The 15,811-nt window shown below is 42.0% G+C and overlaps 1 protein-coding gene across 5 annotated transcripts in view; it reads left to right on the top strand.

The window, feature by feature from the left end:
- Positions 1-300: 300 nt before the first annotated feature.
- Positions 301-15,811, top strand: part of DTWD2 (DTW motif tRNA-uridine aminocarboxypropyltransferase 2) — a 191,785-nt gene continuing 176,274 nt past the window's right edge. For 2 of the 5 annotated variants that reach the window (XM_073344790.2, XM_073344788.2), the window contains exon 1: positions 302-741. In XM_073344790.2, the coding sequence (XP_073200891.1) occupies positions 593-741 (149 nt within the window). In that variant the 5' untranslated portion in view covers positions 302-592. Of the gene's footprint in view, positions 742-15,811 lie in introns of all 5 variants that reach the window. The other 3 variants (XM_078852851.1, XM_073344786.2, XM_073344787.2) reach the window with 3 other exon arrangements.

The raw sequence follows: 15,811 nt of genomic DNA, 5'->3' as shown, positions 1-15,811 counted from the left end.
ATTAAACTAATGCAGAATAACGCAGCCTACGTCCAGAACCAGCGCAGCCACTCATGGAGTTAACCCGGAGTAACTCTGGGCCAGTGCGGATGGAAACACACCTGCCCAGGATGTCTGGGCAGTTTCACTGTGGTGGGCGCGACGGCAGCGCCCAGCTCTCACACGCGGCTGGCCAACAGCGTGCCCCGGCCTCGAACACTGCCCGGGAACCTTCCCCCGGGCGCGGCTCTGGCGCAATTCCGCGGGGGGGCGGGGAGCTGCGCAGCCTCCCCCCGCCCAGCCCCATCTCCTCCCCTCCTTCTCCGCTGGCATGGCGCCTCCAGACCGCGATAACCCGGTACCGCCCCCACCCCCGCACACACAAGGCGGGAACAGTGACCCTACCTGGCCTTGTGATTGGTTGAGCAGCCCATGGGGACGGTCCCACGATAGGCGCTTGACCCCCTGACACACACTCACACACGGGACGGGGGCCCTGCGGCCTGACCCGAGCTCCCCCCCGGCCGCCGCCTTTCGCGGCCTCTTAGCGCCACCTGGCGGCCGTCTCGCACATCGCAGCCTCGAGCAGCGGCTTTGCGCAGCCGGCGGCGAAATGGAGGCGGCAGCGGCTGGGAGCGAGGAGTCGGGCGCCGCGGAAGGGCCCGTTGGGACAGCAGCAGGGCGAGAAGATGGCGGCTGCGAGGGCCTGTGGGAGCTGCCGGTGGAGCACTGCGTGAGGCGGGCCGAGTGCGGGCGCTGCCGGTGAGGAGCGGGGCGCGGGGTCAGCCCGAGCCGGGCAGCGGGGCCTGGCGGCTGCGCCCCCTGCTGTTGTGGAGGGGAAAGCGCTGGGACACGGGCCGCTGTCTGCGCGCAGCTCTGCCCGCACCATGCGCGGGCCGCAGCGCGGGGCTCCGCCGGGTCAGCCTTGGGCGCGGAGCGGGGCGGGACGGGACGGGACGTGCCTTCGGGAGCCCCGAGGCGGGTCTTCTCGGGTGTCGCGGGGCGCTGGTCTCCGCCTACTGCTCCTTTGCAGGTGCAAGTGTCTCTGCTGAGCCACGGGCGGGGGTTGCAGCTCTGCCAATGGCTGACCTTGGCCAATCACTTCACCTCTCCATGCCTCAGTTTTCTCCTCTCCAAAAAAAAAAAAAAAAAGGGGGCGGGGGGAGATGATGTGGGTATTCCCTTTGTAAAGCACGGTGAGATGTACAGGTTGTGGGTTTTATACCGCACGCTTCACCTTAGCATCTGCACACATTCCACTGGTGCGGTAAGTGAGGGGGCCGCATTTTTGTTATGTATGTTCCCTTAGCCTTTCCCCTGAGGGAGATGTGTGGATGCAGATGGATGGGCAGGTACAAGGCAACAATAAGACCGTATTTGTCAGCTTTAGAGGCCCAACTCTTATAAGTGCATATAGATAGAGTTGAAATTACAGCAATAGCATTATAACCCCACCTGCTACAGTCCTGCTGGTAACTCATGGATCAGAAAGCTCAGTACCGAATGGTACATAAGAACGGTCAGACCAAAGGCCCATCTATCGCAGTATCATAGAATATCAGGGTTGGAAGGGACCTCAGGAGGTCATCTAGTCAAACCCCCTGATCAAAGCAGAGCCAATCCCCAGTTTTTGCCCCAGATCCCTAAATGCCCCTTCAAGGATTGAACTCACAACCCTGGGTTTAGCAGGCCAATGCTCAAACCACTGAGCTATCCCTCCCTGTCTATGGACAGTGGCCAATGCCAGGTGCCCCAAGGGAATGAACAGAAGAGGTAATCATCAAGTGGTACAAAGCACAATATTCTAGCTCCACAACTTGGGTTATAAGTTTATGTACATATTCCTAGGAAAAACTGTTTAGTTGCCTTAAGTAGTCATTTCTACCAACCTGTGCTCTCCTGATTTTGATCAGTATACCCAAGTAGTATCCAGCAGATGCTGAACAGCTGTGAGGAGGACCTTAAAGCCCCAATCCTGCATGCACTGATGTGCGTGCTTAATATTCAGTGTATGTAAATGTGCAGGACTGCCCCAAAGCTATTAAGTCCTAAATCGGTGGATCATATAGTACCGTAGTTAAGTCAGAAAATAACCCAGTGTCAGTGAAAAATAACAGGAAATGGCATTTAAAAATAAAAAGACACGGCAGAACTAAGTTTGTGAAGTCTAGACTAGTACAGCGAACCTTAATTCTACTATTTAGTAGTTCTTGCTGTTATCACTTTGTATTGTCCTTGCATTATCGTGTTACTGCTTTTTCAGTGTCCTTTACTTGTATTTCCCTTTAAAGAAACACTGATATTTTATCTTAACTTTTCTTGATAGAACACCCTTGAAATGGTGTGTATCAGTATTTTTAAAAAATCTTTAAAACAGTTTCTTTTTTGTTGTCGTGGTGTGTTTAGAAGGATCTTTTGGGTCAATTCCGGAACAATATTGCCAAATGTGCTTGAGCTCCCTTCCAACGACACTTTTTCCTCTTCCTCTCTCTTCACACTTTCTGTCTCTTCAGTTCATATCACAGGGTATGTCTGATTAAAACGCTACAGCAGCACAGTTTGTTTACCTTTGCGGGAGATACTGCTGCCTGCTTATTTACAGTGTCACCTGCAGGTGAGAATAGGCATTCACATCGCACTTTTCTAGCCAGTGTTGCAAGGTATTTACAGGCCAGATATGCTAAACATTCATATGCCCCTTCCTGCTTCGGCCACCATTCCAGAGGACATGCTTTGATGCTGATGTTACTCATTAAAAAAAAATGTGTGAATTAAATTTGGAACTGAACTCCTTGGGGGAGAATTGTATGTCTCCTGTTCTGTTTTACCTGCATTCTGCAATATATTTCATGTTCTAGCAATCTCAGATGATGACTCAGCACATATTGGTTTTAAGAACACTTTCACAGCAGATTTGACAATCGTGAAATGAGCATAATTAAAAATTTAACTCTCAGTGGTGAAATGATAATTAATATTTATTCAGTGGTTTGAGTTGCACTCTTCCAATATTGTTGATAGAAGGATAATCTTTCTGTAGTCAGAAGTCAGTTTGTCTTGTGTTCTGTATGTTTTTGAATTATAGTGTACTCTTTACTCCTGGGGGAATTCTGCACCACTGCACATGTGCAGAATTCATGTCCTCTGCAGATTTATGTGCTTCCCCACAGAAAAGTGTTTTGTCAGGGAAGCTAAGGGAAGCCACAAGAGCAGTCATGCGACCCTGCCCAGCAGTATGTTTTGGGTGCTTAGGGCAACTGGCAGAGAGGTAAATCAATGGTGGGTCAGGGTGCGGGACTGGGGAAGATTCGGCTGGTGGCTCCTACCCTGCGCCAGGCTCAGCTGCTAGGTCCATCTGGGCTCTGGAGGACGGAACTTCCTCTGTCCCTGCACGGCATCCGGGGCTGGGTCAGACCCACCCCCAGATTTTTCTCCCCAGGCTGCAGGAAGCTCTGCAAACTCCCCAACCATCGCTCCTCAGCGGCAGAGATCACTGTATGGGGAGTTGCTCCCCCATCCACCCAACCCCCGTGCATCCAGAGCCCCTCATACCCAGATCCTCGTGGTGAGCCTTACCCCCCCCAGCCAAGAGCTCCCCCTACACCTGAACCCCCCCAACAACCTACCCCCACTCTGCTGAGTCCCACTCCCCCAGCATCTGGACCCCCCCACTGAATCCCCCACATCCCCCTGCTGAGTTCTCTTCCCCCCCCACACACCCGGATCCTGCCCTGCTGAGCCCCAACCACCTTCACGCGGAGCCGCATTACCATTGCACCGAGAATCACTCAACAAGCCCCTGTGCATCCAGATTGCCTCCCACACCCAGATTGTCCCACACAGAACCCTCTCAATCCATACCTGTATCCTCCCACACTAAGTCCCTCCACACTTGGATCCTGCCAGGGTGAGCCTGCCTGCCCACACCTGGCATGTAGGGGCAGGGCCCTGGGGTGTTTTGTGGGGCAGGCTCGATCCTTGCGCTGTGTCAGGGTTGGATGCAGTCTCACTGCTGAGCCATGTCCGTGGGGGAGCTGCAGAGTGACCTCCTACCTCTGTGCAGCCAGTTGCCTGTGCTCCCCAATGCTATACTGGAGCCTCCACATTTATTTGACAAATAAAATTTGCAGAATTTTAAAATATTGTATGCTGAATTATTATATTTTGGCATAGAATTTTTCATTTTTTGGTGCAGAATGCCCTCAGAAGTAACTCTTCAAAATCCCTTCCAATACCACTGTAAGTTGGTAGAATGTTTCGAAGTCATTTTAACCCATTGATTGGGGAGAAATCTTCAGTTATCCCTGGAGTTGTTGTGGATAATGATATAATACTGCCATTTAATGCCTCATGGTGTATTTTTTGTACAAAGAAATTTGTTTAGATTTATAAAATGTGCTTATCAAACATAGGCCTTATTTATAAACAAGTTACACTAATTTAAAAGTAAACTATATGTTGCACAAACCCATTTAAACATTTTGAGGCAAAGTGTTGCTTTCATTTTAACTAAATCTGTTTCTGCATGGTTTAGTGTAAATACTCCAATGTTTGTGTATAGACAAGGCCATAGTTAAGAACACCTACAGAAATAAAATACACAATAGTTGAAAACTAAGCCAAAAGCAGGAGTAATCACTGGAGCTATCTGGCTTTAGATTCAGGAAGACAACTTTACATTTAGAATACCATCTTCACAAACAGGGCTAGATTTTTTTAAAAATGAAAATATAAGGTGTGTGTATATACATGCAAACTGCATAGAGTATATTAATAATAGATATAGCCCATGTCAGTGGACATCACAGATCTTTATGATCTTATTACGAGATGATGATTAAAGACTGTTCTAGGTTAGTGGATTATTGGTTTGTTGTACGTTCTTTTGATGCCAGTTCACAAACTGATTTTTACAATCCCCACTCAACCAAACGTGTTTTGGTTGGAGAAGCTATCAAGCTTGTTATAGGCTCAAAATATAACTCAATTGAAAACATGTATGCCTTGTTTGAAAACATGTCTATGGTGGGTCTAGCTGGGTAAACCATCAATTAAACTAGAATACTGGATTAGCTGGGATGGATACAATGTGAACTTGCCTGTCATGCCATTGATCTGCCAGCTCTAGTCCAGTGAGCAACCAGATGATTGTAATTGACATAAGTGCTGTTCTCTGAAGCCTGTCCCTTTAAAATACAGGTTATCTATTTTGTATTAATATAAAGTGATTGCTGTCAATAAGATTAGCAAGTGTCTCAAGAAATATTTAACAGAACTGACTTTGCTAATTCTAACAAAATGGAAAGTAACAGCTATTGATTCTTTCACCACCCCCATCATCCCGCCCCTTCATTTAATGAACTTCGAAAGAGCTTAACATTTAGATGTGACTTCTCATCACATATACATTTTTGAATTTTTTGATGATTGCAATTGGTTTGCCATTTTTAAAGATTTTTTTTTCTGAACATTTAAGCAACCTGCTTAGCAACAGGGGTTTTTTTGTTTGTTTGTTTGTTTTAAATTGTAATCAAGAAAAGTAGATCCAATTTAATTTCTATGTCATTCTTGATAGCTATACTAAAAGAAACAAACCATATTCCCTTTTGAAATTTTGCTTTATATTTAAGCACAATTTCAATTTTAGGAGACCTCCTGTGGTCTCTTCCAACCCTAATCTTCTAAATGAGACCATGCAGATATTTTATTTTAAAATTATACTAAAATCCAAGCTGAGGTTTTAGGGTTAGGAAATGGTGCTCTTACGTAGACCAGTGCATTGCTGTTCCCTGAATGTGGTATGCTGCTTTAAAAAAGGTGGTTGGTCATATAAAAGAGGATGACATAAAGCAATATATAGCAATTTGTTGGCACAGATCTTGGTTAAAGGTCTGTAAAAGCTATGTGCACAGTTCTTCCACAAACTTCAAAGGGAATTGTGCATGAGAAGTATTTGGAGGAACAGGCCCTATGATTTTAACCAAGGAAAATTTAAATTATCTGGAATATCATCTGTAATAGATCTGTGTTCATGTGTTACTTGTGTGCTTGTGAATTGAGGTCTAGCAATCTGTGAAAGTAGTCCTAGGTATCTTTGTATGTTTGTGGAATAGGAGTAATAATTCTTGCTGTTGTGAAAAAGAAATCTTTTTAAGACAGCCGTTGCTGCTTTTTATAATTGTCATACTGTTTGTTTTTATTAGGGCTGTCAAGTGATTAAATAAATTAATCGTGATTAATTGCGCAGTTAATAATAGAATACCGTTGATTTAAATATTTGTGGAAATTTTCTACATTTTCAAATATCTCTATTTCAATTACAACACAGATTACAAAGTGTACTCACTTTATAAACAAAAGAAATTGTACTTTTCAATTCACCTAATACACGTACTATAGTGCAATCTCTTTTATCATGAAAGTTGAACTTACAAATGTAGAATTATGTACAAAAAACCTCCATTCAAAAATAAAACAGCATTATCTCCCGTAAATGTAAACAAACTTGTTTCTCTTAGGTTTCAGAGTAGCAGCCGTGTTAGTCTGTATTCGCAAAAAGAAAGGGAGTACTTGTGGTCTAAGGTGCCACAAGTACTCCTTTTCTTTTTGTTTCTTTTGGCGATTGGCTGAACAAAGAAGTAAGACTGAGTGGACTTGTAGGGTCTAAAGTTTTACATTGTTTTGCAGGGTGGATTTGATTGAAATCATGATTTAAATCATTAGTCAGGAAGACTCGATTTAATCATAATTTCTACATAAAAGTGCATTCTTGTTGGTTGTTATAACCTTAGTACATATTCTTCACAACTCAGAGATAGATATAGGTTTCATTTTTAGAAGGTACACACTATACATTTTTAGAGTGATTTATTTTGAAAACTTTTCGGATTAGTTTTACAGCTATCTCAGAAAATGAATGGTTGTTTGGTTATTTCATTTACCAAAGGCAATTTAAGCAGATATGTATGAAGTCATTGGGAGGTGAACTCTCTCCAATTCAACAGGTTAATCATTAATATTTGGAGGATTTTCTTGCCATCCTGCATTAGGAGGAGAACATCCCCAGACACACATTTAAATTGCTTTAGTTAACTGAAACAACAACATTTTGTATTCTGGATTTTTTTTTCTTCAACAGCAAACATATAATATTTTAACAAAACAAGCGTATGAATTTTTGAATTCAGCTAGATATTCAAGTTTTTTAAAATCAGGGTTGTTTTTGTTAAAATTGTTTTTTAACTAAAAGAGTTAAATGAAATATTGTAAAAAAAACAACAAAAATTAAATTGACTGTCAGCCAGGTAACATGAGAAATTTAAAATATTGGCTTCTGCAGCTAAGTTGGTCGTCTTCACCTTCATTTTCATGTTTGTTCATAATCTGGAAAAGAAAAACAAGCTTTCCTGCTTTTTCAGGTCCCAAATGATTTCTCAATTTGGCATGAATTAGCCCAAAGGAAGATACCCCAGCAGAAGAAGCTACTGCTGTTAAAAGTGAGATTATCACTTCAACAGTCTCTGAATCTAAGTGCTTAAATGACTTCCACCAGTTCACTGGTATGACTTTCTTTAAAACATCATCAGGAAACATATTTCTTGAATGGTTCACACTTAGCTCTGAAGTTTATTGTAGTTGGCATTATGGAGGGATGATTGCTGGATGTCCATGTCATAGCCAACTCCTCTTCTTCAGCAGTTAAGGTTTCACCCTGGTACCGAGTATTGAGAATATTTGCAAGAAAATGAGCTGGAGATGGTGCTTGTCCCATTTGTTTTTTTAATACTTGTAATTTACCTCTGTCATTGCATATTTCTCTTTTTAAGATCTCACTCAGTTCCTTCCAAATTTCAACAGCATCAGCAATAGAACAGCTATTTCCCTGCATTTTGTTCAAGGCTACAGAAATAGGCTTTAGGGTACTCAGCATGTGTTCAACATTTCTCTTAAGCCCAATGTTGAGAACTTTGGCTATGACAGTGCCATCTATTTTTTTCATGATTTTGTTCTCAAACTGTCATCAGATTAGGCCAGTTCTTGATATAGTGCTCAAAACAGTCCACTACTGCGTTCGATCGCTCGTCTTGTGGGAGACTTAGCTTGGTTCCTCCCACATTTTTCCGAATAGCTGCTGCTAAGTGGTTGTTACAGAAGTATCTTGCAATTTCAGCAACATAAGCCTTTATTTCTGGATCACTGAAGTCTTTGGCTAGGAGGTGCATCAAATGAGCACTGCAACCGTATGTTATTAGCTTGGGATTCTCTTCTAAATGTTTTTCTCATTTTGGATATAATTGCAGTATTGTCTGTGACCAAGCTGCGTACTAGACATTTGCATTTTTTTTCACAGTTTGTTATAGCTTTTACTGCTATTTCTTGTAAGTTTTCTGTTTTGTGTGCATTTCCTGAGGTATCAGTTGTTTCTGTAAGGAAGACATTCCCTTCTTCTGTTGTCACACAAGCACATACAACAGGATCATTGTGGACATTGCTCCACCCATCAAGACTCAGGTGAACAATTTCATCCTCCGGACCTTTTGCACACTGCTCAATTTCTCTTTCATATACTTTATCCAGCAATTTGCCTGCGACATCTGCCCTGTTGGGTGGACTGTATCCTGGTCTTAATGACTGAACCTTGTTAATGAAGTTAATCATACAGAAAGGAGAGTTTGTTGCATAAACAAACCAGGCAATTTTTTCATCAGTTACCTCTTTTGTAATCTGCTGGTTCTTATCACAAACTTACCTATGGTTGTTTCTGGATGATGGAGATTTTTTTTAATTCCTTTTTGTTACAGGTGATATACTGAGGCTATGTGACGTATATGATGTGACTAAAACATTTGGCAGACAACTCTGAAACTATAGAAAATGATGGTGATCTTGAAGGTGGATAGTCTTCAGAATTCTGTATGTTGAGGATGGATTCTCCTAAACAAAATAGGTCAATGCAGTTAATAATAACTTAAATACTGTTCATTGAGTATTCTTCATTGCATACACTGACACTCAGTACTACTTCAAAGGTGAAATTGTAAAAGGGAGATCTGCCTATTTCAGTTATTTTTTATCACAAGTGCATCTAAAATGATAGTACTGTAGCGTAACAACTATATTTTTTCCTCAAACATGAGAATTCAAGAATAGTCCAGAAGGAAGACAGGCACTCCTTAGGAAAGAAGTATGAAATAAAAAAGTTTACCAACCTGAAGATCCTGCATGTTCAGACCTGCTCCTTTCATCAACTTCCTCCTGAGAAGGAACACTTCTTGTGATGTTGTTTCATGCGGGCAACCAGGCCTTGCATTTCTTTGTTGCACTGTTTGCATTTTCCATGCATGCCTGTCTTACCCACAGGTAGAGGAACTTCATTAAAATATTCCCAAACTGGGTCTCTTTTCCATCCTGCTGTCATTTTAGGTTTTCCCTTCTAGTGAGAGAATGGTATGGTAGATCTCAAATCAGTGAAGGCTACATTCCGAAAACCTCAAGGCTTCTGGAATATGCTGCTCAAACAGTTTCACTTTTGTTTCTACTGCCTATCCCTCCCTTCTCCCATTTATCTCCAGACTTCTTCTCCTTGTCCAGATCTATTCCACCCCCAACAATCTTCTATTCATTGAACTTTTTGAAACTTTGCACTTTTAGAGAAAGGTAAGGGATTTACTCTGTGCACACAAATTCGCAGAGGGACAATAAGGTTGAGGTCTGTTATTTCTTGCCTCTATATATTATTTATTTATTTAAAAACATTTTTGCTGTTAACAAGCATGTTACCTCTGGAGACACAAATCCAGAGTTTGAGAACTGCAACACTAAGCATCTCCGATGGTAACTTCTAGACTGAGCACTGAATCCCATTGGGTAGATAGAAAGATTAACCTAAATAATCTATACAGAAGCCCGTGGAGCCTCATAAGATTGGGTCCCTAATCCATGAACTATTGGAACTCATTTACAAAACTTTCCTGAAACATTACATGAATATATTGTCTGATACTATAGAATTAGAATTTATAATCCCTATTCCATGATGAGATATCTTTGAGCTATAATGTATCTTAATTAAAACTATCTTTAGATAGGATTTTTACTCAAAAAGCATTTTATCCAAAAAATCTGATTTTTTAAAATTATTTTTTACAATCATTGTTTTTTATCCACCCTGTTTTGTTTTTGAGTGAAGTTGTCATTTAAAAAAACTACATTTGTAAGTTGCACTTTTGTGATAGATTGCACTACAGTACTTGTATGAGGTGAACTGAAAAATACTATTTCTTTTATAATTTTTACAGTGCAAATATTTGTAATAAAAATAATAAAAAGTGAGCACTGTACACTTTGTATTCTTTGTCGTAATTGAAATCAATATATTTGAAAATATGGAAAAACATTCAAAAATATTTAATAAATTGCAATTGGTATTCTATTATTTAACGGTGCAATTTATCCCTTTTTTTAATTGCAATTAATTTTTTGAGTTTATCGCATGAGTTACCTGTGATTAATCGAGAGCCCTAGTTGTGATAAAACATGTATACTTTAAAGGATGGCTGTTGTAAGAAAAACTAAATCTGAAATGATCAATCTGTGGTATGATCATTGTAACTATACATGAATGTTTTGGTGTACTGTACTTTATCCATGTGCTTGATGAAGGCTCTTAACCTAGATGAAGATAACTGACCCATTAGTGAAGAAAGATAATACACAACACCCCTGCATGCTACATAGCTTGTGAAGAATGTGGTGTGCTCAATAGTATCAGTAATGAATATGACATCTGCAAGTTTTTTGATGAAAAACTAAGTGTGAAGAGGCAGCAGACTTTTCCTGAGCACAAAGATGTCTGCAGTTTCCTGGTGGCACATTACCGAGCTATATGAACTTGTTTTCCAATAAATACTTAACGTAAACATGAATTTTAACAAATTTGCTTTAATTTAGAAAAAAGCTTAAGTATCCAAATTGCTTCAGAACCTTTGATTTCTTATGTTCTTAAAATGTGAGATGTAGGTACTTATCCTAGCTGCTCTAAATTCACAACAATTCTACCATCACTGAAAATAATACTTCCATATCAGTGACTCCAGTTTTTTAGTATTTTTTTGTGCAGCTATTGATACAGCGACTCCTCTGTGGTGCATAATTTTAAACAAATGACTTACTAGCCCGTAGAGCAGGTATGGGCAAACTTTTTGGCCCAAGGGCCACATCTGGGTATGGAACTTGTATGGTTGGCCATGAATGCTCACAAAATTGGGGTGTGGGGGTGCGGGCTCTGAGGTTGGGCCAGAAATGAGGAATTCAGGGTGTGGGAGGGGGCTCAGGGCTGGGGCAGGGAGGTTGGGGCGCAGGAGGGGGTCAGAGGTGCAGGCTCCGGGAGGCGCTTACCTCAAGCAGCTCTTGGAGGCAGCGGCATGTCCCCTCTCTGGCTCCTATGTGGAGGTGCAGCCAGGGAGCTCCGCGCACTGCCCCATCTGCAGGTTCCTCCCTGCAGTTCCCATTAGCTGCAGTTCCCAGACAATGGGAGCTGCAGGGGTGGCGCTAGGGATGGGGACAGCGTGTGGAGCCCCCTGGGTACCTCTAAACATAGCAGCCGGACAGGGGACATGCTGCTGCTTCCAGGAGCCTTGGCACATGCGCATGGAGCTGTCTCCGACCCAGCTCCCCAGCTGGAGCGCGGGAGCAGGGCAAGCCCCAGACCCCGCTCTGCAGCAGGAGCTCGAGGTTCCAGATTAAACAGGCTGGAAGGCCGGATGTGACCCCCGGGGCGTAGTTTGCTCACCTCTGCTGTAGAGTATAATATTTTAAAAAACATCTTGCAGACTTCCTTAGCATTATGTTCTCACTGGAAATATTAAAAACCAAATAGAAACAGGATGACTAGTTGAGCTACTCTATCCCTGAAGAAAGAGTTTTTTATTGCCTTTGATTTTTGATATTTAGTGGTGCAGCAAAAAGAAGAAAAACCTTTTAAAAGGAATGATAATTTTAGAATTATTTTTATGTGACAGCAATATTTTTTGTTAAATTGCCCTCATGATTACAGCTAAATGTTAAAAGTAAGTTTTCCATATACACACTGGAGCTGCCAAATGTCAAACATGATATTTGTGTGGTCAAATATGTCAATTTCAATAGTTGCAAAAAGTTCAAAAGCCTGCAAAAAGGCAGAGTAGATTTTCAGCAGCACCAAGAAACATTAAGCAAGGAAGAGGCTGAACAGGTATAACATAAATAGAAGATTTGTTCATTTGAATTTTAACAAGTTCTGGAGCAGCAAACAAAAAACCTTACAATCAGATTGTGGCAGTAATTTCTTCCCCATTTCAGGGAGGTACAGACCTGCATTGCCATGTTGGGAGCACTGGGAATCACTATTCCATGATGTTTCTTGGAGCTCCCTGTCAGTCATGATGAGGGGCAAGTGTATCCCTTTCTCTGGATAGTTAGCTCTGGTGGCTAGTATTGTTACCTGGGGTTCTTTCAACCCAAAGCTCTTGGTAACTTTTACTCTGTGCGAGGTGGTGTCAGGAAATAAATCAGGGGAGACACAGCCGTCCAACCGATAGATGGCTGGCACAAACAGGACAGCACAAGAGTGCTTTCACTTAAAGGTAAACTTTACTTAGTCTCAAGCACTTACAGACCACCGCAAAAGGTTAGTAAAAAACCCAAACCCTTGATAATTACCAAAGGTGAGTGTGGCTCTCGAGTGCCACAGCGGCAGGCTTCCGGTGGCCAAATCTTCCGTCTGCCTGTGGGGACTGCAAGATGTATCCAGAGGGAGAGTCTAAAAAGAGTCTAACTACCTTAAGCTTTTCCCCCTTATTTATACGTTAGACATGTCCCTTAAATAAAACTTGTTACAAGCAGTTTCAGTGGTCCAGTAAAAGGTTCCTTCTGATTATTGATTAACCAGGTGTGGGTTTTTCCAGAGTTTGCAGCCTTGAGGCCCCCAATAGATATTCCTGGGGCACATCCTGCTCTTCAAAAATGCATGTATCAGCCACTTAAACACAATTCTTATCACGAAGGACTCGGGGTCAAGCTGCCCTCTCTGTGGCACCCAAAGACCCCCCTCCCCTCCTGCCTTGGTTAAGCTAAGCCTGATGACTTGGCTGCTTTTAGCAATAAACTATAGTGGTTTCAGGCACTTTACTGGTTTGCCAAAGTCTCCCCGTACAGTTTAGAGGTGAGAATAGGGCTATGATCCTGCCTCCTTCTGTAGTGGCCTGTACTCCAGGCGGTGATTAAAAGCAGGAATACCTTTTTTCCTCTGTTGTGCACCTGCCACTTAACATCTGAAGCTTGGAAAGAGACTATTTTCTTTTCCTTTTCCTTTTTGAAGCTAAAGAAATCTTTTTTTTCAGATGGCCTTGATAACTTTACATCTATGTGAGAAACCTTTGATGGGTTTCCCTTGGTATCTCAGAATCAGCCAGGGTTCTGTAAAATTGATCAAGTGTGCTCCCCAAAGTGATCACATAATCATATTGCTGCCATCCCTTGCCAACATAGTGAATGAGAAATAGAACTCTGCAATTGGTTTAGGTTTTTGCCTTGTGATGTGTGTGTGTGTGTGTGTGTGTGTGCGTGCACATGCATGCACGCGCGTGTGCATGTCACATGGCCTCTTTTTAACCCTGGCAAAATTTTCAGATTGCTTTAAAGCTAGATTCTATGGCCAGTAGGGGGTTTTAGACCAAAAGGTGGAAAACATGCTTGAGTATCTTATTACAGGTTTCAGAGTAACAGCCGTGTTAGTCTGTATTCGCAAAAAGAAAAGGAGTACTTGTGGCACCTTAGAGACTAACCAATTTATTTGAGCATAAGCTTTCGTGAGCTACAGCTCACTTATGCATCCGATGAAGTGAGCTGTAGCTCACGAAAGCTTGTGCTCAAATAAATTGGTTAGTCTCTAAGGTGCCACAAGTACTCCTTTTCTTTTATGTTATTACAGTATTATACAATTCCTCACCATAATAGGAACATCTGCACAATAATTATAGCAGGAATGCAATAGAAATACTTAGTTACAACTGGTGGGATTTGGAGGAGTCCATATATTTAAAATGTGAGATAGAAATGTACTTTAATATTGATATTAAGACACTTGCATCTTGTGAAGTAAAGGCAATGTTATATTATGTAACAGTTACAACAGAAAATAAATTCAACTAAATTCTCATAAACCTCTTTTGTGGGGTAAATAAACATCCAAATCTAATTATTGAAGAGAGGGCTCTTTAATGCTGTCATTCGTGGGCCTCAGTTCAAAAGCAGTGGGAAAGAGAGCTATGCATAATAAAGAGGAGTTGGCAAAATTGTGGACTAATAATGAGACTGTGCACCTGAGGTCTGCAGATGGAGCACAAACTAATTATGTGATAAGTTACTCTGGTGACAATAATAAAATGATGAAAAAAACCTCAACTGCTTTTAGAGGTACTTAACCTTGGCATTATTGAGCCAGCTTTCCAGTTCCCTCCAGATATCACTGGGCAGTGTCCATCTTGTACTTGTTACAGTAGTTCTCCAATGGATGTAGCCCAAGAAGGTGTCAATACTGTGCCAACCAGAGAGTAATCTGCACGTCAGCAGCTGACAGACAGGATATATTTTAAAAGTATAATTGAGTTTTTGGCTGACTTTCCTAATATAATGGATAGGAAGGACTTTACAGCGTGCAGAGAATTAAGATCTTAATGCTTTGATCCTGTAGTTGGATATGTACATGTGGACATTTGCAGCCACGTGGCTCCAATTACAGGATTCAGGCCCTGGTGAATACGTGGGGGATGCACCTCAGAGGCTCCACAATTAAATTTGATTTTCATTTGCCACATAAAGCAGCATAAGAACAACATGCAACCTGAACCTGATTATTACCCAAAATCTACCATGCAAATAAGAGGGCAAACTTCAGTTTTCACTGTCAACACCGTGCTAGTTTTAAAAAAAAATCTACACATTTTTAACCATCCTTTTTGGAAATCCTCCAGAGGAGACTCGTGGGTTGTTTTTTGGGTTTGGTTTTTTGTTTTTTTTTTGGATCCCTATAATTTAATGATCTGAACACCTCAGTTGAGACACAGCTGCATTTATCCAAAACCAACAACATTAAGTAATTTGCAAACAAAATAAAAGACAGTTATAGTGCTTATTAGCTAAGAACACCTCGGGGAGTGGAGCCAAAGAGAGAAACAAGCTCAGTGCCTGGCTGGGGATGGAAAGAGCTTCACTTTCTCATGTCAGAGCTGGCATCCCAGCCTTCTTGCCCAGAATTGGGAGAGCTAGCTGGAGTCACTTTTTCATAGTTGGTTAGGGAGGGCTGGCTGAGAGGTATAGCTTGTAGGGTGGGCCTGGCTCTCTCAAAATCCTTGTCTCCCTAAGCAGGCTCCCAAATGTCATCTTTCAACCACACCAATCAGCTTGGTCTGTGGCTACCTCCATCAGAGTTCCACTTGCTTGACTACTAATGTCTCCCATCTGATCCCTGCCCCTATAATCAGGAGAGATCTTTCCCCCCCTCAGTCTACTCTGTACACCACATCCTCTGAAATACTCTGTCTCCCATATCTGGCATAGTCCGGTACCTCTAAGTGCTGCTTTCTAGACCTACACCTCAAAGCTCAAACAAAGCCCCACATCCCCAAGTGCCCCCATATTTGCACAAATACAGTTCCTCAAAAACTGCTCTAACACACAATCTTAACCTCAACTTGAACCTCAGCCTTAGAATTTTTTAGGCAGCGATAATGCTTTGTACTCCTTTCTAGTGAAAGAAGTGCTAATCAGATAACTCAGTCTTACTGAGATTGGA

This window comes from Lepidochelys kempii, chromosome 5, assembly GCF_965140285.1.
Source record: "Lepidochelys kempii isolate rLepKem1 chromosome 5, rLepKem1.hap1, whole genome shotgun sequence".
Taxonomy (NCBI): Eukaryota; Metazoa; Chordata; order Testudines; family Cheloniidae; genus Lepidochelys; species Lepidochelys kempii.
This window is presented reverse-complemented; position numbering and strand designations above follow the sequence as displayed.